The sequence below is a fragment of the Aulostomus chinensis genome, chromosome 8, assembly GCF_037954235.1.
Source record: "Aulostomus chinensis isolate RoL2024-O1b breed Wild chromosome 8, RoL_Achi_v1.0, whole genome shotgun sequence".
In the NCBI taxonomy this organism is placed as follows: Eukaryota; Metazoa; Chordata; class Actinopteri; order Syngnathiformes; family Aulostomidae; genus Aulostomus; species Aulostomus chinensis.
Window position 1 is genome coordinate 9,025,775 of NC_141327.1, and position 24,161 is coordinate 9,049,935.

At 40.4% G+C, this 24,161-nt stretch overlaps 2 protein-coding genes and 1 long non-coding RNA gene across 3 annotated transcripts; 1 reads left to right on the top strand and 2 right to left on the bottom strand.

Moving 5' to 3' along the window:
- Positions 1-351: 351 nt before the first annotated feature.
- LOC147257013 (uncharacterized) lies at positions 352-5,277 on the bottom strand. Its single transcript, XR_015117546.1, has 3 exons — positions 5,215-5,277; positions 4,920-5,126; positions 352-1,304 (listed from the first exon to the last, which is right to left on the bottom strand). It is a non-coding gene; the product is annotated as an uncharacterized LOC147257013 (long non-coding RNA).
- A 1,512-nt stretch (positions 5,278-6,789) lies between these two features.
- Positions 6,790-17,933, bottom strand: LOC147257014 (uncharacterized). Its single transcript, XM_086210075.1, has 12 exons — positions 17,785-17,933; positions 15,983-16,119; positions 15,449-15,538; positions 15,198-15,272; positions 14,926-15,000; positions 14,686-14,775; positions 10,484-10,561; positions 10,127-10,232; positions 9,059-9,445; positions 7,780-7,899; positions 7,091-7,147; positions 6,790-6,986 (listed from the first exon to the last, which is right to left on the bottom strand). Exons 2-9 carry the CDS (start codon positions 16,049-16,051, stop codon positions 9,441-9,443), a joined length of 588 nt encoding a protein of 195 aa, XP_086066201.1. The 5' UTR covers positions 16,052-16,119; positions 17,785-17,933; the 3' UTR covers positions 6,790-6,986; positions 7,091-7,147; positions 7,780-7,899; positions 9,059-9,440.
- Positions 17,934-19,257: 1,324 nt separating this feature from the next.
- On the top strand, positions 19,258-23,905 carry LOC147257015 (uncharacterized). The gene is made up of 6 exons (XM_086210076.1): positions 19,258-19,316; positions 20,541-20,753; positions 20,895-21,965; positions 22,246-22,414; positions 22,840-22,991; positions 23,552-23,905. The coding sequence occupies exons 2-5, from the start codon at positions 20,543-20,545 to the stop codon at positions 22,967-22,969; spliced, it is 1,581 nt and encodes a 526-aa protein (XP_086066202.1). The 5' UTR covers positions 19,258-19,316; positions 20,541-20,542; the 3' UTR covers positions 22,970-22,991; positions 23,552-23,905.
- The last annotated feature ends 256 nt before the right edge of the window (positions 23,906-24,161 follow it).

Below are 24,161 nucleotides of genomic sequence, written 5' to 3' on the forward strand. Positions count from 1 at the left end.
AGAGAATCAAAACATTTTTTTCTGGTGGAAGCACTTTAACACAGGCAGTAAAACTCCTGATAACCTATGTCTGCTCACCCACCCACACATCCTTATGCTTGTCCATCTTTGTGAGGACTTTCATTGACGTAATACATTCCCTAGCCCCTGAACCTAAACCTAACCATCTCAACTGACTGCCTGACCCTATACTTGACCCTAAACCTAACCAGAACCTATTTCTAACCTCAACCCCCAAACCAAGTTGTCAGGAAATTATTTCTGTAAGATAAAGACTGTATTTTTGCTGTAAGTTCGTACCACAAAATTTCCCAACACACAAGATCAAATTCTCAGAGACAGAGATCTCAATTAAAGTTTTACTTGCAGCAAGGAGTACAGGCAAAGGTTTACATCTTCACTGAACAGTCTCAGTGTCTTCCAAACATATAAATGCAAAGTTCCTCCTCTCAGTGGCTTTCCACCATGCCTTTGTTCTTCCTTCTTCCATCAAGGACAGGTGTGGGGGGAGCGTAGGGACGCTGACTTCTCACTGTCCAAGGCCTTTCCCAAACTCTTATCTTAGGAGTCTAAGCACAGCCTGATACATCCTGCACAAACTTCATTACTTTGGTCTGAATAAAGGTCACAACACTCATACAATTCTACATCAGGCTAAAACTTCATGACAATAAAACATAAACGTGTCTACATTTTTTCTCACATTCCCTTCTGTTTAGCATGAATTTTAGCCATCGCATAATAAGGCACTTAACTCTTGATATTCATTATTAACGTCTTAGTGAACTTAAAATGCATTGTCAAATTGGAACCTGGAAAGGTAGAAAAACAGGAGAGATATTAGTAATAACAAAACAAACACATGCATATTGCAGAATAGTGTATGCAGAGCTAAATTTCAGAATATTTGTGATCAGACATGGGAGGGACAGTGAGGACAGCTTTGTATTTAGTGGCGGGAGAAATGAAAAACAGTTGTGTGGAAACCTGGGTTGAGACCATCCGCGTCATCATATCTCTCAGGCAAGGCAGAATGCAGGATGTGAATAAACAGAAGAGCAATAACACTACGGTACTTCAATTTTCCATAATTTACTGATTGATATCTGGGACGTGCTGAATTTTACAGTGTCTGATGTGAATCCAGGAAGGCCTCTCTGCAATCTTCACTGCCGTAGGAGTAGATATGATTACCTGGAATGGTCCAAGCCAGCATTCCTCTCTCCACACACGTCTCTGGATATTCTTAACAAAAATCCAGTCCCCAGGTTTTAATCGTGGTTATGTTGGCTGGTCCTCTTATCCTGAAGACACAACAGGGAGACCGAGAGTTTAAATATTTTCTTTCGTTTGCAGAGTTTTTAGCATGTGTTAAACCAGTGTCACATTTTCAGACTTATTATCAGACAATTGGAAGAATTCAGGAAGAGTGAAAGGTCTATTAAAACACATTCAAATGCAGTTAATCCAGTTGATCCGACAGTTGTGTTTATTATTAATCTGACTATATCTAATACAGCCAATCTTTTCCTGTATCAGCCATACACTTAGACAGATGTTGCTTTATTGTTCCGTTCATTCTTTCTACAAGGCCTGCACTTTGCAAATGATAAACTTTATGGTGTTTTATGTTTATTCTGAATTTATTCATTGCTTCATGTACTGGCTTTCCAGTGAAATGTGTCCCATTATCAAAGTCAAAGTCAAAGTCAGTTTTTATTTGTCAATTTCTTCACATGTACTTGACATAGAAAGGAATCGAAATTGTGTTTCTCGCTGTTCCATGCGCAACAAGGACAACACTAAAGTGCTGGTGCACGACAAGACAAATCCTAACCCCTAAAGTACAATTAAAAACAAGCTTAAGGCTTATCCTATGGCTATTGCTATTAACATAACAAGATGTAACAAGATAAGATAGTGCAAGACATAAAGTGTACAAGGTGTTCCAATAGTGTGCCCTGAGAAGTACTGTACTGTGAGGTAACTCCTCAGGTTGTAGTTGGTAAAGATAAAGATTCCTGTGCAAAGACAGACCATAGCAGAAGTTGTGGCAGTAGTAATAGCCATAAATGTAACAAGTATAAGGATCAAGTTTTATTTTTAGTGCAAAGACAGTCCATAGCAAAAGTTGCAGCAGCAGCAGTAATAATGATAAATGGCAGAAATTATCACTACAGATTGTTTGTGGAATACCAAATCGTGGGACAAAAGCTTTGGTCGAATATCTGCAGTGGTTTTGGCATCTGCAGATTTCACAGGGAATATTTCAGTACATTTTGAAAACTGATCAATGATTACGAGACAATATTTGAAACCCTGACATGGAGATAATTCAATGTAATCCATATTCAGGACTTCAAAGGGTGCGTTTGGAACAGGAAATGAGGCTTGTCTCATTGTCATGGCTCCTTGAACATTGTATTCAAGGATTCAAGCATCTTTATTGTCATACCATTTCACATTTGCATATTAGTCATATGAAATTAGGGCTCAGGTCCTGGTATAAGCCAAGGTAATTAGTAAGTTAAGAGAATAATAAAATAAAGTCAAGAAACAGAATAAATATGATGCAAAATCAAATATAAACACTGTGTAAAATAAACAGTGCTGTTGAGGGTGGGAGATATTGCACTAATGGAGGGGTACATATATAATACAAATTTAAAATACAGGGATTTAAATATTCACAGTATGTACATGTAAACAGTTGATGGATATTTCAAACATATCAGTCATTATTTCACTGTTTTATCAGCAATTTTTGCAAAATTTGGAGCATGGAATACAGAACTGACTTTGGAACACATCTCTCCAGTCGACAAGCGAGCCAAAGACTGGGTCATGTGCACAGCCCAGGAGTAGAGTGAGGAAGGAAGGCAAATTTTGTCATCAGAGGACACTAAGTCCATCAGAGCCTTATGTGTGGTTGTAAATCCAGTCACTGGGTCAGTCACAGCAACTGGAATCATCAGGTGTGATCTGTCCAGCTCCCCGTTGGCATCTCCAATTGAGATAGCGTCACAAGACAGTTTTACTTTTGGAGGGAGGTTATTTAGACAGGAGTGTGTCGCTCCAGGGTCGCAAAGAAACTCTACATCACTGCCTGCTACAGTCAAAATGATCAGAGGTGAACTAGTTTGCCAGTGGTGGTTCAAGGTCATGTCTTTGTCTATGAGTCAGTGCTTCCTTTTGCCTGTTGTTGTTGACCATAAACTTGGATTGCATGTCACAAATGATTGCAGAAAACATTCTCTTCACATGTTGGGAGATCAATGCATGTGGTTTCAATAGTTTGTCTCACTTTTGGGTATACTGTATTCGTGATAGCATGTTTATAGAGCTGCAGTCTGGCAGGGTTATCTGCAGTCAGACCACTGTTGAAGTATGTCATTATTTGCATCTCGGTCAGTGAATTCCCCCTGCATGCGGTGAAACTGCCCCCCAAACGCTCAACGACAAATTCTGATAATTTCAGTGGGAGTCAAGGTCATGGAAGCACGCAATCCTTCTCTTTCCGCGATCCACCCTTCTACATCTTTCCTTGGATCTGGGAGAGCAGTGGTTAGCACTTAAAAGTCTCCCGGATACATTGATCTGTACACTTGCATGGTTGGCTCAGTGCCATATTCTCCAGCAAGTGGATTTGGGGACAGTTATCATGGGATATTCGTCCGCAGGACCTACTGGAACATTTTCCAACACTGCTTGTTGTATACGAGTTTTAGCTGCTGGGGGGCCCCCCTGTCCCTCCCTGAGATCCTTCTTTTATTATAGACTCAGAGTCTTCAATTGTTTTCTGAGGGCTGTGTGATTTTCATCGGGTGGAGGCGGGGACTGTTGGCCACCAGGCCCAGCCCCACCCTCAGCACCCTCCTGTTGTTGCTGCTGAATGTTTGCTGCTGTGCGGCATCTGTTAACCGCCATTACAGCACCTGCAGCCTCTGCATCTAAATCTTCAAGGTCACGTGCAGATTTCTGTGCAAGAATTAAGTTTTTCAAAACTTTTTCAGATTTCTTCTGTTGTTGTGTATCTGTTCTCTTTTTAGCATCCTTGGAAGCAGTGGAAGCCCACATCATGGCACACTGAACTTCAGGATGAGCACCACCTTTCTTTTTATGTTTATCTTTCAATTTAACAAGGAGTGCATCGCATTTAGGTTTATCCAATGTTCCATCGAATGGAATGTCAGGATCTCTTATCCATGGTTTATAAAATTTACAGGCTTGCGCACCATATTCACTTTTCATACGGTTAGGATCATGATCCTGTCTGCGTTTAAATTTGGATTTCTTTAATTCTGGTTTCTTATTTTTCCCTTTGAGTTCCCCATTACAACTGTCTCATGTTGAGCTCACAGGCACGAGAGAAGAGGAGGTTATTGATCTGGCCTTCTACACCGCAGACACGGTGCGAGATCAATTTTACGGATTGAAACCAACCTCAGGCAGCAGCCGTCAGGCCTCTCCTCACCAGTATAGAAGTCAACACAAGATAAAACAACAAACTGTAATTCCGATACCACCTATTTTGGCTTCAAACCTTAAGGAATTACCACATTCACTCTCACATTCACTCCCAGGAATGTATATATGTGTGTGCATGCGAGGCCTCAGTTGTTTTCATAGAACACAAATCTCATATTATGAGGTCTATTCCCCTGTCCAACATGTTCCCACGCCGTTTCCCTACAAGAGCCTTTGGATTTACGTGGGGGAGAGGTTGGAGTACCTGCTAGGAATTGACCCGGTAAATTCTCCTATTCAGCGCATTCCCGTCCCGACGTCACTGCGTCTACCAGACTGACAAACTATTTTATGGGACTCAAACCCTTCTAGGAATTTCAACCTTTTCTTTGTGCTGTAACTTCAGTATCTATTCTTCCATGTGCTGTGTCTTAATGTGTCTCGATACTCACCAATGAAGTGGGTGTGTGTCACCGGGCACCCTCAGAGGGCCCTATCAGCCATCGTGGTCCCAGAAAAGGATGACCAATGCAGACCGTAGTCTGACCGTGCACGGATTTTGTCCTCTCAGGCGTCCAGGGCATCCTCAGGTGTCCAGATATTGCACATCCGGCTCGAAGGACCAATTATGTCAGGAAATTATTTCTGTAAGATAAAGACTGTATTTTTGCTGTTAGTCAGTACCACAAAATTTCCCAACACACAAGATCAAATTCTCAGAGACAGAGATCTCAATTAAAGTTTTACTTGCAGCAAGGAGTACAGGCAAAGGTTTACATCTTCACTGAGCAGTCTCAGTGTCTTCCAAACATATAAATGCAAAGTTCCTCCTCTCAGTGGCTTTCCACCACGCCTTTGTTCTTCCTTCTTCCATCAAGGACAGGTGCGGGGGGAGCGTAGGGATGCTGACTTCTCACTGTCCAAGGCCTTTCCCAAACTCTTATCTTTGGAGTATAAGCACAGCCTGATACATCCTGCACAAACTTCATTACTTTGGTCTGAATAAAGGTCACAACACTCACCTATACAGGTAAATAGGGTTTAGAGTGCCAACCAGCCCGAGCATGGTTTAGGTGGACACCCCTTTCCTGAGGTCCTACAGGTATGGGAGTTAGATTATCAGACTGGAAAAAATCTGAAAAAAAATTGGTTCACTTCAAATCTGAAATACACCCTTCACAAACCGATATCTTTGGAAACACATTTTCATTGTTTGTAAGGACATTTTTTCGTCTTGATAAATTGATGGATAATGGGGTAGCAAAATATTATGGGGACTTTAAAGGGCAATGATTGACAGTAGTAACAGGTTCATGTGTATTCATGCAAATACAGAGCTCTGACAGGACAAATGCATTGGGGGGACATTTTTTTTTAATTGTTAATAGAACAATTGTACAGGTATTTTCCACAACAACATTCTTGTAATAAACAATTGTGCATTCTAAATCCAAAATTATAATGAAAATTGCATGGAAGTACAGTATTTGCACCCAAGTGCAAGTTCTGTGTTTCCACAGATCCACCAGAGCCCCAACCGCCGCCTGCATCGCCCCCCCCCCCCCCTTATTCCCTACTGTTACACCGTCCTGTGCTCCCCTTCCATGAACCAGTCTGCCATCCAGTCCCCCATCAAGCTGGCTTGCTCTCCCTGCCTCCCCTACCAGAAGCTTCCTTCTTAAGCTGTTATTAACATTTCAGTGTTTCTCACAATCTGCATTGTAAACTGTTTTCTTGTCTGTAACAACATCTACTGCACGTCTGTCCGTCCTGGGTGAGGGATCCCTCCTCTGTTGCTCACCCTGAGGTTTCTCAGATTTTTCCCTGTTAAAAGGGTTTTCTATGGAGTTTTTCCTCAGTCGATGTGAGGGTCTAAGGGCAGAGGATGTTGTTATGATGCCATGTGAAGCCCTTTGAGACAAACTGTTTGTGAAAACGGGCTATACAAATAAAATTGCCTTGCCTTGCCTTGCCAAGCTGGCATTACCATTAAAAAAACTATTGCCTGTGGTATTATTATTTTTAACCTCTTAAATCCTTAAACTTTTGGAGATTTGAAAAATTGTTTTTAAAATGAAATTTGCACCTTACCATTTTTACCGTATTAAGCAATAAATGAAAAACAGTGATTTTTTTTAGACTGGTGCATTGGCATTGATTCTAATGCTTATCTTAAATGAAAAGGCCCACATTCAGCATTGTTTTATAAACCAAAAGTGCCAGCAGCTTTAAGAATGCAACAAACAAACAAATCCAACTTTAACTGGGCGTTTGTGACAGCCTCTTTGAAGCTAGTCCTCGGTTTCTGACAAAGTCACGTATGTTTTGTATGGTTCTTTGTGCCAGCATGGAACCTTCTGCTGCTTTGCAGTGACTGCATTCAAATTTGGTGGCCAGTTTTCCTTGAGATATGTGACCTTTGAAATGCCGCATATCTGCGGTGACCTCTGCCTTGGTCCACCTTTTCTTTGGAGCTCTTCTGGATCCAAGTTCTTGAGTAACGTCTTTTGTTGAACAATCTAAAAATAACAGAAAAACTACCTTTTACACTGTAATGGAAAGAAACAAGTGCAAGAGAATGGACCTGATTTTGGTGCAAGAAAAGAGGAAAAGTTTACATTACCTTCAGCAGGAGGTGACTTCTCTTGTACTGTGGATGACACAAATGGATCTGCTTCTGCTAAACACACATTTATACAGTTATTATTGTTGTTGCATTGTTTTGGTGTACATATCTGCCTATTAATGCTTTTTAACTTGATCATGGTAGCCCATGGAGCAACAGGTGAGATAATGAATGTGTACTGAAAGCACAGGGCACATCAGCGAAATAACTTTGAAAATGTATCATCAGAGTTCAAGTGCTAAGGTAGGGAAAAATAAAGCTGTAAGTCATCACGCACAGCAATTAAACTGGATGTTCAGTGTAGCAATATTCAACTAATATACGTGTACCACAACACCCGGGTAAACTTAAATGATCAGTGTATATTTATAGAGACATTTCTTTAGCAATGGAGGAGAGGAACCCCACCGAAATGTCCAGCCTGAGGTGCTTCTTCTGTGATGGTTGAGGCCACCTCAATAGGTTCACCCGCTCCACACTTTGCTGCCTCAAATGCTGGTCCAGGATCATCAGATTGGCTGTCACTGTCCTCGGATTTGCCATCACTTAGTGATATTTCATCTGTGAGAAGTTAGGTCAGATGTCTAATTTATACGTGTGTGTATACTGATGCACTGTTGGAGTGTGCCTAATTAAGTAAGTTATTATAAAGACATTTGATCAACAATGAAGAAGATGAAACCCACCTAAATGTCCACTCTGACGTTCTTCTGTGATGGTTGAGGCCACCTCTACAGGTTCACCTGTGCCACACCCTGCTGCCTCGACACTCCCCTTGGCTTCACTATCACTTAGTGATATTTCATCTGTGAAAAGTTATGCCAAATGTCTCATTTGTTTCAGAAACTATGAAAGACAGAAAACATTTTTAAAATTTAGTTGTTTTTTTTTAAAACCTTCAATTTCAATCTCATTCAGTGACTTCCCCTGCATCCTGGAAAGCTGACCTTTCTCCATTGACATCAACAGTTTAGAGATTTTGGCCAGTTGTGTCGTGGGAACAGGTAATCTATAGAAATCCCGGTGGACACGGATGTCGTGACCCAGAAAATCTGCTACCTGATCAAGTTCATTGTGTTTTAAATTAAGGACTTGTGAGAGGGTGGCAACATGTTTCCTGAGCTGAGTTGATCTTAGGTACTCTGGGTGCTTGGCTCCACTTTGGCTAGCATGAATACGCAGTGAGTCCTGGCCTCTGTAGTGGCCCATCGATTTGGGTCTTGCAAACAGGAAGATATTTGCAGAACAAACACCACTTTTGGCCCTCTTGCTGACCAATAGTGACAGGGAATTCACCATGGTTGGTGTGAGCAGTGCTGCCACCTTTCTACCCCTCTTCCCCATGATTTCAATTCTGCTTAAATAGTTGCAAATCTTGGACAGCCCCATGGCAACATCCTCATGAAGCTGTGTGTTGTCTCTCTCATTAAAACTTTTCAGACACATTCTTGAAACCTCCCCAGAACATCTTTGATTGAATACAATTATCTGTGCAAGGGTGACATTTGCAAGTTGAGCATAGTTTTGAAGAGCTGTGTCTTCCTTCAATTTGCAAAAGGCAATCTCTGCAGATTTCTCAAGGTGCCTGTGAAGGATCTGGTCATCTTCAGTGAATGGCAGAGTTGACGGCTTGTTGTACTTTGCATCACTCAGTGTGTTAAGGGCATCATGAGACACCATCTCAGACCATTTAGTTTTGTACAACTTTTTGAAAATATCAGTGGACTTCATAAGTTCATCATCTTCTGCCATAAGGGCCCTGCAATGAATGATGTCACAGATTTTCTGTAGAGTATGGCCCAATTTCAGTGCAAGGCTTGGTGTTTTGTATGAGTTTCTCCCCTCATCAAAACCTGAAACTCTCTTGACTGCTTGTATAACTCTCTGGAAGTTTGCTGGTTTAACAGCATCCTCCAAGTTATACAGTGAGAAGTCTGTGCGCAAGCATAACAACAGGCGACTCACTTCACGGAGTTTCTGACGCATGTATTCATGCTTTGTAGTGTCTTGTCCATGTCTGTTGTAGAGGGATTGTGCATACTGGATAATACAGAGGTCATTCCGTACAACTGAAGAAACTTCACCCAGCTTCATTACGCTCAAGAGCTTCCAAACTCCGCTTGAGACTTCAAGCTGGGAAGTGGCCTGCATGGCAGAGCACAGACTCTGTACCCTGGTTTTCCCAGGTATTCTGGTTTCATCTTCAACTTCTGGTTTACAAGGGCATTTGCGAATGTGTCTCCAAAGCTCCTTGCGAAGAAACATCCCTTGACAGTGCATACAGTGAAGAAACTTTCCTGCAACTGGTTTGGCCTTTGGTTTTCTCTTGACTTTCAATGATCCTCTTTCACTCTGTAAAACAGACATATTATGTTTAAAATTTCCCTTATTCCTCAGTTTTTCCATTAATATCTTCCTCTCTTTTGACTGCTCTGGAAGTGAAAGTGCCTCAATAATTTCAGCATGTGTTGTGTGCGTTTTCAGATGGCGGGTAATTTTTGTTTGTGGTTTACCACAAATACAACAGTAATTTTTGGCAGTCATAACCAGATGTGTTGATTCTTCATTGTGAGGTTCAGCTCCATCATTTGGTTTATCCATGGCTCCCTCTTTGACATATGTTTGTGAAGCTCTTGGACCTGCACCAGTTTTAGGTGGTGGCCAGTCTTTTGATGTGCTAGGCACAACTGGAATGCTACTATCTGGCTTATAAAGTGTCACAGCACTGGAAACTATTTTTTTTAATCGAATCTGTTCACCATCAGATCTTCAGACAAACTGCAACACATTTTTGATATATCACTAACATTTTCAGAAGTCATCTGATCTGATATATGCAAAACATCGTTCACAATGTTCAGCAACAGTAACAATGATGCAATAAATGGATGTGCTGGGTTGCAAATTTAAACAAAAACTTCAAGAACAGACCAATGAATCACTGAAACCACTTGTCTGAAGTTTACTTTACATTAGAATAGCAAAGATAAATTCTGCCCTTTACCATTAAGCGTGCAGGCTTGCTAATCTTACCTTTGCATTTATAGCCAACCCATTTGAAGGAGGATATGGGTCCCTCACATCCAATACACTTGTCCAAGGAGCATATCGTTGCACACACAAGGTCGTGTTTTTCACACTGAAAAAGCAAACATTTGGTCATAATTGAAAATGTTTTGTTTTTGTTGGTTTTTTTTCGGAGTAATTGGTTAACCAAGTAACAAGATAAGGGAAATCCCCAAACCTCAGTCTTAAGAAAAGACTTGATATCTTGTGCATGGTGAAATTATCAAACAACCATGAGTTGTACAGTAGCAGTCAGTAAGAGCAGGTACATGGTAACAGGAACTCAATAACAAAAAATTAAATCTAATCTTAATGAATACATACCTCTCCAGAAGTGTCAGTGATGATGGGTAGGTCATTTGTAGTCTCAGGTGTTTTTGAAGGAATATCCTCATCAAGGCCCTGCAATAAGAAACACAAATATTGTAAGTCACTATTTCACTTGGAAGATCAAACAAGCCTAGTCTATTGTAAAACAAAACAATTTTAGTATTCTATTCTTAAAGGGATGCTTCAACCATCTCTTATTTGGATGCAGGACTCCATAAATTGTATGGTACACCTAAACCATAATTTACCCTGTGAATATTTTACACACACACACACACACACACACACACACACACACAAGAGCATTGCACTGATTTATGCTTTTGTAAAGCATGTTAGAAGATGGCCTCCCATACCACTGTCCACATAACACACCTAATGCTCAGATAGCAACATACACCCATACACACACAAATAGCACTGAAGAAATGTTTACCCTCCCCCACATAGACCTTTCAAACTGTATGGACTTCCCAACCCACAACTTAGTCGATGACTACTTTACACAAATACACACACACTGATAAGCATTAAACTGACATGTTTTGTAAAGTGTTGGGGGATGACCTCCCACACTACTGTCCATAGAATGCATATTATAGTCAGATGAACTTATACACATACACACATTGATGAAAACAATAAAAATGTACCCTCCCCCACTTGGACCTTTCAAACGAAATGGACTTCCCAACCCACAACTTAGTCGATGACTACTTTACACAAATACACACACACTGATAAGCATTAAACTGACATGTTTTGTAAAGTGTTGGGGGATGACCTCCCACACTACTGTCCACAGAATGCATATTATAGTCAGATGAACTTTTACACATACACACATTGATGAAAACAATAAAAATGTACCCTCCCCCACTTGGACCTTTCAAACTATATGGACCTTCCAAACCATAACTTAGTCTGTGACTATTTTACACACATACACACATTTAAGGGAATTCAATTCCCACATGCTTTTGTAGCATGTGCTGAGAGGATGGCTGCCCATACCACTGTCCACATAAAGCACATTATACTCAGATGACCTTATACACACAAATACACACACAACACTGATAAAAGCTCCCCTCCCCAATAGGACCTTACAAATTGTATGGACCTCCCAAATCACAATTTAGTCTGACTACAATACACATGTACACACACTAAGAGGCGTTAAACTAGAGTATGCTTTTGTAAAGCCTGTTTAGAAAATAGGCTCCTCCTCTGCAGTAACCGTGTGACTTGCTTCCTTGTGCTAGGTTAAGTGCAATCATCCCTGCGAAATTCCTTATTTTGTTGACTAATGACCTGCCGAAACTGCCTCGTAAACTCTCTATTCTAAGCGAATGATGGCCTCTCCCTTTCGCTCTCCTCTTTCCTGCACAGTGGGCCACATATTTAGTTACTCTTCAGCCTCCTTTAGTGATACTGATAAGTGTGTTAAATGTAGTTAGTTTGTAGCGTTGGGGGCTTAGCCTGGTTGAATTGGACCTGCGGCAGCTCTGCACCAATGGATCCAAACAATTAGCCTCCAGGGCTAGCCAGTGAGGGCTGCGTTAGCCTAGCTCCTAGCTTAGCCTCGGCAAGCACTCCCCTGGCAGCTCGGAGCAGCTGAGAAACCAGGGTGGCTGAATGACTGTCTGAAGTAAGCACAGTCCTAAGCAGAAGCTGACTGTCAGTGACCAACCTGTGCTTCGTGTTTGTAGTAGGTTCTCCCCACTCAGCGACACATCAAACAACTCAGGTAACTGAAGTTCCATTCTCAGAAACATGAAATTAGCGACACCGGCATTCATAATCAAGTGCATTCCAGGGGCCAGAGCGGGTGACGTTTAGAACTGCTGGCAAAAAGTAAATGTAGATATGATAAAATCGTTATTCACATCAGCGGTAACGACATCCGACTACACCAGTCGGAGGTCACAAAAATTAATATTGAGTCAGTGTGTACATTTGTAAAGACAGTGTCAAACTCCATAGTGTTCTGCCTAAGTGGACCAGGGATGACATGTTTAGCCACATGCCATCGCTCAACCAGTGGCTGTTAAGGTGGCGTCCAGCAAACCAATTGGGCTTCATACATAATTGGAAAACTTTCTGTGGGACACCTGGTCTGATTAGAATTCATCCCATGTTGGACGAAGCTGCTCCCATTTCTAGAAATATAGCCCAGGTTATTATAGAACCAGAACCTTGAGAACCCAGAGTTCAGACCAGGAAGCAGAGCTTCTGTCTTACACGCTTCTCTGCGTATCCACTAGGGCAGTTACCCACCCAAAACTCCACAGAATGTGTCTGTCCCCCGACCACGTTAGTTCATTCACTCCAATTCTACTTGCAGAGGGGTTAGGGTTAGTGAATGTGTCACTGAACCAGTGAATGAAGTGACATCTGACAGTTGTGTTGACCTGCTGAGTCTCACCTAAACCTGGCTGGTGACGATGAGGATGCTCGTCTGTTCATGTGACTGGAGGAGTGGATTCATTCACTCATATTCCTCCAGGCTCTGGCCTAAGGGGGTGGAGTTGCTGCCATTGTTGACACCAGTTTAGTAATAAATCCCAAACCAGAAGAAGTTTCCATTCATCTGAAAGCCTGATTCTCAGTTTGTCTCCTCCAGCCTGGAAAACTCTCCAGCCTCTCTGATTGATTATTGAGGACCGTCCTCCTGGTCCTGACTCTGGATTCTGATCTGAATTCTCAGAGTTTATATCAGTTTAGTTATCAGTTTAGTTCTAAATCAGATCAAGTCCTGATTGGAGGAGACTTCAGTATTCATGAGGATGTTGATAACCACAGTCTGGTACTGCCTTTCTCTCTCTTCTAGACTCAACTGGTGTCCATCAGTCTGTCCATGAACCCACTCACTGTCACAACCACACCTCCACCTCCTCCTAACATGTGGAACTGAAGCTGAACATCTAGTTGTGTTTCCACAGAACGCGTTTATCAGACCACCAATCAATCACTTTGGAATTTGGACTAATCAACTACACTCCACTCTGGAAAACTGTACTTTCCAGATGTTTGTCTGATCAGGCCACACCTGGATTTAAGGAAGTGGTTCCATTGGTGCTAAATTCAGTGTCGTGTCCCACTGTAACAGAGGACGCTGTTGTCCACCTTAGTCACTCCCAAACTGATCATTTTATCCATAGAGCAGCAGCACCTTAGCAACAACTCTGGACTCTACTGGCCCACTAAAACAGAAAACTATGAATCCTAGGAAACAAGCGCCTTGGTAACGGTTCTGGAACCTGACAGCTTCAACAAGAAACCAGACACTGGAGAGAAGATGGCGCTGCTCCAAACTGGAGGAGTCACATGTAGTCTGGCAAGATGGCCTTAGAACCTAGAAGAAAGCCCTTGGTAGAACCAGAGCAGCCGACTACTCAGCACTAATAGAGGAACACAAGAACAACCCAGGTTCCTCTTCAGTCCTGGAGCCAGACTGACAGAGAGCCACAGCTCTACTGAACCAAGTAGTCCTGTTTCCCTGGGCAGCAAAGAGTTCATGGACTTCTTTAATGACAAAATTCTCCTGATTAGGGAGAAACTTCTTCTCCTGCTGCCATCAGCTGACAACATGGCACCTAGAACCCAGAACCTTAGAGGCAGCTGGAGGACCAGACACACACTTGGATAGTTTCTCCCATCAGCCTTCATGTGCTCAGTTCAATAATGTCCTCCTCTAAACCTCCACCTGTCTCCTAGACCCCATCCCAACTAAGCTGCTCCAAGACTCTCAACCCTCGTTAGCCCCTCCCTCTTAGATATGATCAATGTGGCGCTGATATCTGGTTCCGTCCCTCAGTCCTTTAAAGTAGCAGGAATTAAACCCTCCTAAAAAAACAAGCCTGGATCCAGAAATTCTACCAACTACAGACCAACATCACATCTTCCTTTTCTCTCCAAAGTTCTGGAGAAAGCAGTTGCTAAACAGCTCTGTGACTTCTCCACAGCAACAGCTGATTGGAGGATTCAGTCAGGTTCCAGGTTCATCCTAGCACAGAAACAGAAATAGTCAAGGTACCAGTGACCTCCTACTGGTACCAGATGAGGGACTGGTCTCTGTGCTGGTCTGATTAGATCTCAGTGCGGCTTTGATACCACTTATATGAAATTTCCATCACACAATCACTGATTAGATACAAATAATTTCATTAGATAGTACACTTTGGTGACTGTACCTCTGTGACACTGTGGAGTAAGCCACGCACCAGACTTGTCTGGTTCAGGTCATTTGCATCCTTCTGGGTTTGGCTGGTCTCAGTCATCATCTGATGTGAATGAATTAGAGCAGAGAGGCACAGTAAATCAACAACTAAGGAACTTCAAATCAAGACAATATATTTAGAACTTTAATATTAGAACCAGTGATTGATTAAAAGCAAAGAGACTAATGAAATTTACTTTGTATGAATGCATACCTCTTCATGGTCTGCAGTAATGATTAAGTCATTTGTGGCCTCAGATGCTCTCTGATAAATAACTCTATCAGGACCCTGAAACAGAAACAAAATATATGACAGGAAATAAATATTAACAGATGTTCATCGAATACATATTTTCTGTGAATGTGGGGCAAATATTATTTTAAGCTTAGTCCCATAAACAAATCACTTAACGTATGACTAATGGTTGTCAAGTTTAAAAGCCGACAACCATTAATTAGTGAAATCTACTTTTACAGAGGAAATACCTCTTCAGAGGCATCAGCTATGGCTTGGTCATTTGGAGCTTCAGGTGCTCCTGGAGGAATCCCCTCATCAAGGCCCTGCAAAAAAAAATGACAATGATACTGAGATTTCTCTTCCATTTGGAAAGTCAAACAACTCCAGTCTAAAGACACATCCAAAAAATATTCTTAAAATAGCCCTGATGAATTATTATCTTCCCATTTATGTTTTAATACAAATAATTTCATTAGATAGTACACTGTGGTGACTGTACCTCTGTGACACTGTGGAGTGAGCAGAGCACAGGACTTTTCTGGTTCAGGTCCCTTGCATCCTTCTGGGTCTGGCTGGTCTCAGTCATCATCTGATGTGAATGAATCAGAGCAGAGAGGCACAGTAAATCAACAACTAAGGAACTTCAAATCAAGAGGCTCTTTAGATTTTTTGCATTACAACCACAAGACAATTTCAGGAAAACCGACTGGATAGGTGTTCAAATCTTTGTATGAATTCATATTGGTTTAGAATCATCAGTGACTGCAGGGTCATTTATGGCCTCAGATCCTTTCTAAGGGGTTAACCTATCAAGTCCCTGGTACAGAAAATAAATATATGACAAACAAAAACAAAAAACATTTTCTGAAGTCATATTTACTGTGTAATATGGTGCTAACATTATAATGGGTAATTATGTGTCGGTCTTCATTACTGGTCAGATGTAGTGTGGTGTCATTATACAGATAGCTGCTGTTTGGGTGCTGATTTGGAGACGTAGATATGTTTACAATGACACCAGTGTTGAACTCACCTCAATGTTTGTGAGCAGACCAGCTGATGCACGTGCAGGTGCCTCACTTTGCAGCTGACTTTTACACATTTCTTCAGTGATCGCAGGAAGTTCTGATGTAGCTGGTCCTAAATCATGTTTAACTTCTGAAGGCTACACTGTAAGAAATGTCCGTAAAATTTACAGATAAATGCTGTGAAATCACAACAGAAAAAAACTGTAAACTGACAAACATAGAAACAATGTTTTATCTACATCAATATTTTGTAAATTACTTAACCATTCACAAATGTAAATTTTACAGTATAAATACGTAGAATAGTATTTCTCTGTATAATTAAAAGATAACTGTAGTATAAACTGTGAAAATCTGTAATAGAAAAAAGCAACACAAGACAGTTAAAATGACAAAATTAAAGTGTAAAAATAAAATTTTTTGTGAGGTCCATTGTTTTTTGGACAGAAAAAAGCTGTATTGCATTTTATCAATACATATGGTAGACTTTGCGGTACAGTAACAGTAAATTTATGTTAATTTGAAGGATTAAATATGGCTGATGTGTGTCTTTTGATACGTGTACACTGCTTGACAAGGCGGGTGTTGTCAGGTCATGTGATTGATCTTTCACTCAAGTATGACCACACCACCTCAGCATGGTTCATTCACAAATGTGCATTTAAGTATACATAAAATAATTTAAATGCATAAATTACTTTTCAAGTAGGCCTAATTTATTCATTTCAGCATGATCATTTTAAATAAGAAATTATTTTATCCAAAATTGGTCGACATCCCATTGTTCCAACCATACCCTAAACCTGTTGGGCTGTGGGCTTTGTGAACAAAAGGTGGTCTGCAAACATTCAGTCTAGTTTCTTTATTAATTAAAAATGACAGAAATGTCAATATTTTGGGCATAATCAACCAATTAATTAATTAATTAATTAATGTACAAGCAAGCAAACAAACAAACTAATAATAAGATTATATGATGTAGGACTTGCCTCTCTAAATTTGACTTTGCTGTACAAATGACTGTTAATTTTAAAATGGCCACACACAACTCGTTTTTTCTGCTGAGAACTGCCAGCTGACGCAATAAGCACGCACGCACGCTTTATTTTAATTTTATTTTTCATTTCAATTTTATTATTGTTATTATTATTATAGTTATTATTTTATTTACTGAATTACATTTATTTACATTATTTACAATTTGAATCGTTAAGTGCTTTGTTAATATTGTAAACCATACGCTCATGTCAATAAAGCAAATTCAATTCAATTTGAATTGCAACGGTTCACCGCTGACGCGTGCTCGTTTCATCTACTCTGTCGCGCGCGCGCTTTTTTTCCCCCCACTCTGTCGCTGCGTGGGTTCGGAAGAAGTCGTTTCTCCCTGCTGCTCACCGCTTGGAGGATTACTTTGCCACACGGTAAGCCAACTTCTTGAAATAGATGTTTTTTTGTCACTAAAAATATCTCATTAAACGTGCTCATTAAATCATGCTGTTATGGTGACTTAATGTCAAACCTGAAATGGACGGTTTTTTGTTGTTTTTTTTGTCATGCAAAACTTTCCTAGCTTGTTTGTGACTGTGATAAAGTAGTGTGTTGTGTTTCAGAATTGACTGTCGGCTAGTTTGTTTTCTCCATGCTGTTACGGTCAGCTACCGTTCGGCTACTTTAGCACTAGCTAACTTGCTTCTGTTGGCAGTCGTTGTGAAGTTGTTTTTTTTTCCTCCTCCGCATTGTTGGAACTAGGAACCTTGAAAAACAATCTTATTAGTTTGCCTTTCAAAAAAGAGGGGAAAATGATTACCTGCTGTTTTTGTAGTAAAGTATTGGAGACATTGAGGGGTTATGTGCTACATTGTAGAGTTCATAGGAATGAACCCCACGTGGCGTTCAAATGTGTTGGCGCTGACTGCAAGCGGACATTTTGTACTTGTGCAGCGTTTAAAGCGCATTTCTATCGGGTTCACAATGTGTCTGCAAACTCTCTTCCAGCTATAGCTGTTGTAAGAGACTTTAAATGTGTCATTCCGCTATGTGGGTGTCAACTTCATACAGTGAAAGAACTTATTTCACACCTAAAAGAGCATATAACGGAGGGTCAACCTGTTGCATGTCCAGTAACCGGTTGTAAGAAAACGTTTGTTGTAAAATCATCTTTTACTGCTCATATGTCCAGGCGACATAGAGCATGTTCAGTGGATAGCATAAATGACACTTATACTGACATATCTAAGCTTTCTGCCAGTATTGCCTGTGAAGATGCTTCTCAAAGCTCATATAATGCAGAAATAAATAAAAGTATTGATTTGCCACATGATTTCCGTGAGACTTATCTTAGGAATGTATGCTTATTCTACCTAAAGCTGCAAGGACAGCTCCTTCTTCCAGCTTCAACAACACAGACAATTGTTGTAGAAATGCAAAATGTGCATGATTTGGGACGGGATTACACTTTAGGCAGAATAAGTTCAGTTTTGAGAGATGACATGGCTTTAACTGATGATACTATTGCTAAAATCGGTGATTGTGTAACAGAATCAGATCTGTTCTCTGTCTGTCATCAGGGACCTCTAAGAACAATATATTCGAGAGCTCAGACTTTCAAAAAGATGTTCAAATACATAGAGCCTAAAAAAGTGCTACTAGGAAATGATGAACACATGACAGAAAGATTTGCTTACTACATCCCTGTTAAAAGGAACAGTAAGTAACTTTCTAGAATCAGATTTTTGGAAAAAATCAGCCTCACATCAGTCTTGTGAAACAGATTCAGATGTTTTGGGTGACATAAATGATGGACAAAACTCTAAGTCCAACCAGTTCTTTATTGAAAATCCAGGATGCCTGAAACTAATCCTGTACCAGGATGCTTTTGAAATAGTCAATCCCCTTGGCTCGGCAAAGAAAAAACACAAACTGCTTGCAGTTTATCTTTCTCTGGCAAATGTACCTGTGCATGTGCGGTCAAATACCGATCACATGTCCCTTGTGCTGTTTTGTGCTGAGAAGGACCTAAAACAATTTCAAAGTGCTAAGGTTTTCTCTGAATTGTTAGTGGATTTAAAAGATTTAGAGGAAAATGGAATAACTAAGGGTGATGCAACATACAAAGGGGCTCTGTATTGTATTGCTGGGGATAATTTAGGGTCACATGGGATTGGTGGCTTCATTGAAAACTTCAGCAGGTCTCAGTACATTTGCAGGTACTGTGAAATCACACAAGATAAGTTTCAGGGTGATGATCCTAATGTTTGTGGTCAGCGTACTCCCGAAGGATATGATGCTGCGGTTGTTGATCTCCGGACTGAAGATAAAGCACACGTCAAAGGCATAAAGGTAAACTGTGTCTTCAACGATCTAAAATCTTTTCATGTTTGCCAGCCTGGTCTCCCACCTTGTTTAGGCCATGACATATTTGAAGGCGTCCTATCCTACGACGTTGCACTGTACTTAAAGTATTTCATCAAGACAAAGAAATGGCTTACATATACACTTTTGAACCGACGCATCAAGCAATTCAAATACAAAGGATCTGATGCTCTCACAAAACCAGCTGCTATCAACTCTGAGCTTGACAAGCTTTCAGGTCAAGCCATTCAGAACTGGAACCTCTTAAGGTTGCTGCCTGTATTAATTGGTGACAAAGCACAAGATCCAGAAGATGATGTATGGCAGTTAGCTCTCCAGCTCAAAGATATTGTAGATCTGATTTGCGCACAAAAGATCTCACTGTCACAGGTAACCTATCTTGATATCATAATCCAGGAATATTTAGAATCTAGAAAATGTTTATTTCCTGAGTGTCCACTAAAACCAAAACACCATTTTTTGCGGCACTATCCAGCACTGACTCTGAAGTTTGGCCCCTTAATTAGAGTGTGGACCATGCGTTTCGAAAGTAAGCACAGCTACTTTAAAAGGTGTGCAAGGAATGTGAAAAACTTAAAAAAAAATCTGCCTAACTTTGTCTGAGAGACATCAGATGTTGCAGGCATACTTGTCAACTTGGCAAGAATGCAATCGGGATCTGCAAGTCAAAGACAGCTGTACATTTTATCCCAGCCTTTATAGTGACGAAATTAAACATGCAGTGAGAGAGTTAGAGTTTTCAGAAAATAATACAACGGTTTCCACTGAAATACATTATAAAAGGTACATCATATAAAAAGGGGCATTTCCTTGTCTCCAAAAATGATGAGTCCATGGAGTTTGGTGAACTTATCGTTATTTTAATTCAAAATGACGAAGCTGTATATTTTGTGATGGACATACATGAAGCGCTTTATCACTCTGAATACCATCTTTACTCAGTAACAAAGCAGGGGAAAATGTTGCAATGTCTTAACATTAACAATTTGGTCGACTTTTATCCGTTGCCATCATACATTCTTGACGGGCACCAAGTCATTCCAATGAAACACAGTGTACTGTCGAAATAAACGCGATTGTGGCCACTGTGATGGGGAATGCACTGTAAAGCTTAGTAAAATCATAGTACTGTTACTATTTGAAATAAGGAAGTTACAGAAGTCTAAAACTTTCATTCTTCTTTGATGGCAGAAATGGCTGACATGGAGCAAACATTTGTCCGTACTGCCATCACAGAGGTCCTGCCTGACCTTCCAGAGATGCAAAAAGACATTCTAGAGGAGCACTTATTGTCCCTCGGGGTGGAGACCTATGATGACTTTCAGTTCATCCAGGAAGCTGACTTGCTTTCAGCGCTGAGGCCAATTCAAGCTCGAAAAGTACTCGCTGCCTGGAAGCTAAGATGTAAGTACTGCAGTATAGAACGCTACTAGTGTCCAAAGTAGCCAGCATAAATGATCATTCAAAAAAATATAGAAATATTCATACTGTATTCCTGATCCACACCTGTTCTCTTTTTGTGTGCATGTACGTTTGTTTTTGCAGGCCAGACTCCAGAAACCAGCAGTTCATCTGTTGGTGCCTCTCCAGTACCTCTCTCCTCCTGGCTGTCTCCGTCACCCAGAAGTTCATCCTCGGTCTCTTCTAACAGCCCGAGTGATATGGACTGGATGGATACTTTTACGATACCATGGGAGAAGTTCCCAGTGGAACTCATGCAATCATTGGAGAGAGGAAAACGACCAAGTCCACGACTCAGAAGGGAGATGGTCCGCATTGTAGTTGGTGAGATGCTGAAAAAAGGTTCTGCAAATAAACAAAGCTCAACTGAAGTTGCCAAAAGGATGGTGGCAAAATATCCCCAATCTTTGCAAGACGTGATTGGGGGAGATGTGATCGGGCCAGGGTACCACTCTCTAGTAAAACAGATTAAAAACAGGATCGAGAATGTGAAGCGGTCTACAACCCCAAAAATAAAGAAACAAAAGCGTCACACCGATGACTCTGATGCCACAGATGAAATCCCTCCAGAAAAGAGAGCAGCAATCCAAGACACATATGGGTGTGTTCAATGGCAGCTGAAGTTCCCTCCCCTTGGAGAGACACAAGAAAGTCAGCAGGCAAAGAAAGAAAAACTGAAGATAATGTCTCAGCAAGTTTCTGCTAATCCAGATGAAATAAAGGTTCTGATGAAAGCAACATTTTACACACAACGCCAACAAGTCAACCAGGGGGAAAATATAAAAGACCTCCTGGAAGAGTGGCCATTGTGGTTCAGCGAAGATGGGATGGCAGTCCACTTCAAAGAACTGACCGGAATTGGACTTCAAGAAACTTTCACACGCAATGTGGATCTGAAGGGGAAACGCCTCCTGGACTACATGAATACTGTTTGTGTGACTAAGAGCACCAAGTTCAGACAGGCTGTGGCAAAAGTGAAGGTGATGAGGGGAGATCTAGATGGATGTTCTCAAGGCATCAAAGAGATGGTGCTGCTTCTGCTGTCTTACTTTGATGAGAAAGAAGATGCCGTGTTTTGCTATGTGGAGGACACATATCTTGCAGGGGAGGTACAAATGGGCCAAGTGCCCTTGACTCCCTCCATTGTTGTATGCGGTAAGTTTACATTTACTTCTTTGTTTCATTTAGTGACTATTCTCTTGCCTTTCTCTCCCTTTATACCTATTATTGACACAAATACGTGTACAATACTTTTGTTTATGTAAACTGTTACTGTTAGGATTAGGGAAACTGTGTTTGACTAACATTAATACTGCACATTAATCAACTTCTGTATGTGAACCTTTTTTTAAAAACATGGTCAGACTTTTGTGAAATTTTTCAAGATACAAATTTATTTTTAATTTGCTTGTATGTCTTTCGCTTTCATTTTCAGGACAATCCTGCTTTTCTTCCAGGCAGTACATGCTCAGTGTTGATAGAAACATTGTTCATGACAACATCCTGTCCTTCAGCTCAGCATTGTGTATGATGTTTGCAAGCTACAATTACTTTAACATCCATTACCCATCAGAGCTGGCATCAACACTGGAGTTTCTGCAGAGGTATGTTTGATAGTTTTTTGAATGGCTTTATCCAAACTTTTGAAGTAATTTAACTCAATTGTTGACCTCATCAGTTGTCATCCATTTCATAAATGTTATAATACTGAACAAATAATATTAATAATTAATAAATAATATTAATATTAAAAATATAAATAATTTAATTGAACATGTTATAGTTAAAGAATTGTTAAAAGAATAAATACTAATATGTCTGGTTGTTTTATTAAGTATGTTTTGGAACAGAAAAATAGCGGTAAAAAAAGTAATTTTTAAAGTAACAGAGTACTGTTACTTTAAAAAATTAACCTATGTTGTAAATGCTTTAATACTACTTTCATCAGGGCGAAAGACTCATCTGCATTGTACTTACCGTACTCATTTGGTGATGTATGGTGTGTGCTTTCCCCCCTCCATTTCCCAAGGTGTCTTTTCTCTATCAACTCAGAGAAGGGCACGAAAGTGGAGCAGAAAAACAAATCCTGCCCTAACGTCAATCCAAGAGTCCTCACCTTGATCCAGGAACTTTCCGATTATGAGTGGCGTGATCTCTGAATAACCAGATGTTTTTGCCTTGGTACGTCTTTTTAGGTTGACTTGATACATGATTTTCAGTTTATTGAATTGTTAATAAATCAAAGTGATTTAAGTTAAAAGTTAAGAGTCGTTAAAAAGTCAAAAGGGTAAATGGTAATAATGCATTTATTTTATTTTGTATGCGCTTGAACATCTTTTGCAATTGATACAATACTGCTTTTCACAAGCAGCACAAGGCAGCCATGTTTGCCTTTTCCTGAGCTCTGTTGTAGGTGTGCATGTACAGTAAAGATCTAGCCTGCACCTGCATAAAAGGTTTAGTAGATGCTGTGCAACTTTACTTCCATGGCCAAGTTCAGATTGCCTGAATGGATCCTGAGGTTTTTTTTAATCTTGCGCCTCTGTTGTAGTCCTACCAACATTTCAGCTCCAGCTACACTCCATTCACACTCACAACAGAGAGGCTATGGAAATACAAATGGCTGCCCACGTCCTAGCCTTAACTTGATTAGCCTTGTTCACCAATGGGCTATATACTCAATCTGCATTGTGTAAAACTCATTCTATTTTGGATGGTGACTATGTCTTTTATTTCCCAAGGTCCATCATCCCAGAGAAAGGCGCAAAAGTGGAACAGAGTCCTCACCTTGATCCATGAACTTCCAGGTCATGAGTCGAATGGTGTTTTTTGTTTTGTTTGTACAACACAACTTTATTACATTGTCTCAATATAGACTTATCTCGTTGTATGTGATGCAGCGCTCAGTTTTGAGGTTGGTTTCTTTCTATCTGTTTAATTCAAGATGAGATAGTAAATGTGTTACTGTTTGTCTCAGTTTGGATTTTCAGAAGTCTTTACAATTGTGTCCAAAGAAAGACAGTATAATACAGATAATTTTCCCTTGTGTCAAATAAAATTGCAGTCTCAGCTGTCATAGAAATCCAAGAGGACCTGGCTGCAGAACCTCCACTGTCAGGCCGGTACCCGTACTGTCAGGCACCTCCACTGTCAGTACAAGAAATACACGGTATATTTTAAAAATAAAATTGCGAGGGCACTTCTGGTGGAATTGCTTTTCTCACTAACGCATTCATTAATAAACAATATATGGTAAAATATTTTAATTACTTGTCCATAGTATATTATATAACTTTTTTTATTTCTAAACTTTAAAAAAATATTTATTATATCATTCTATTTTTTGCTTTA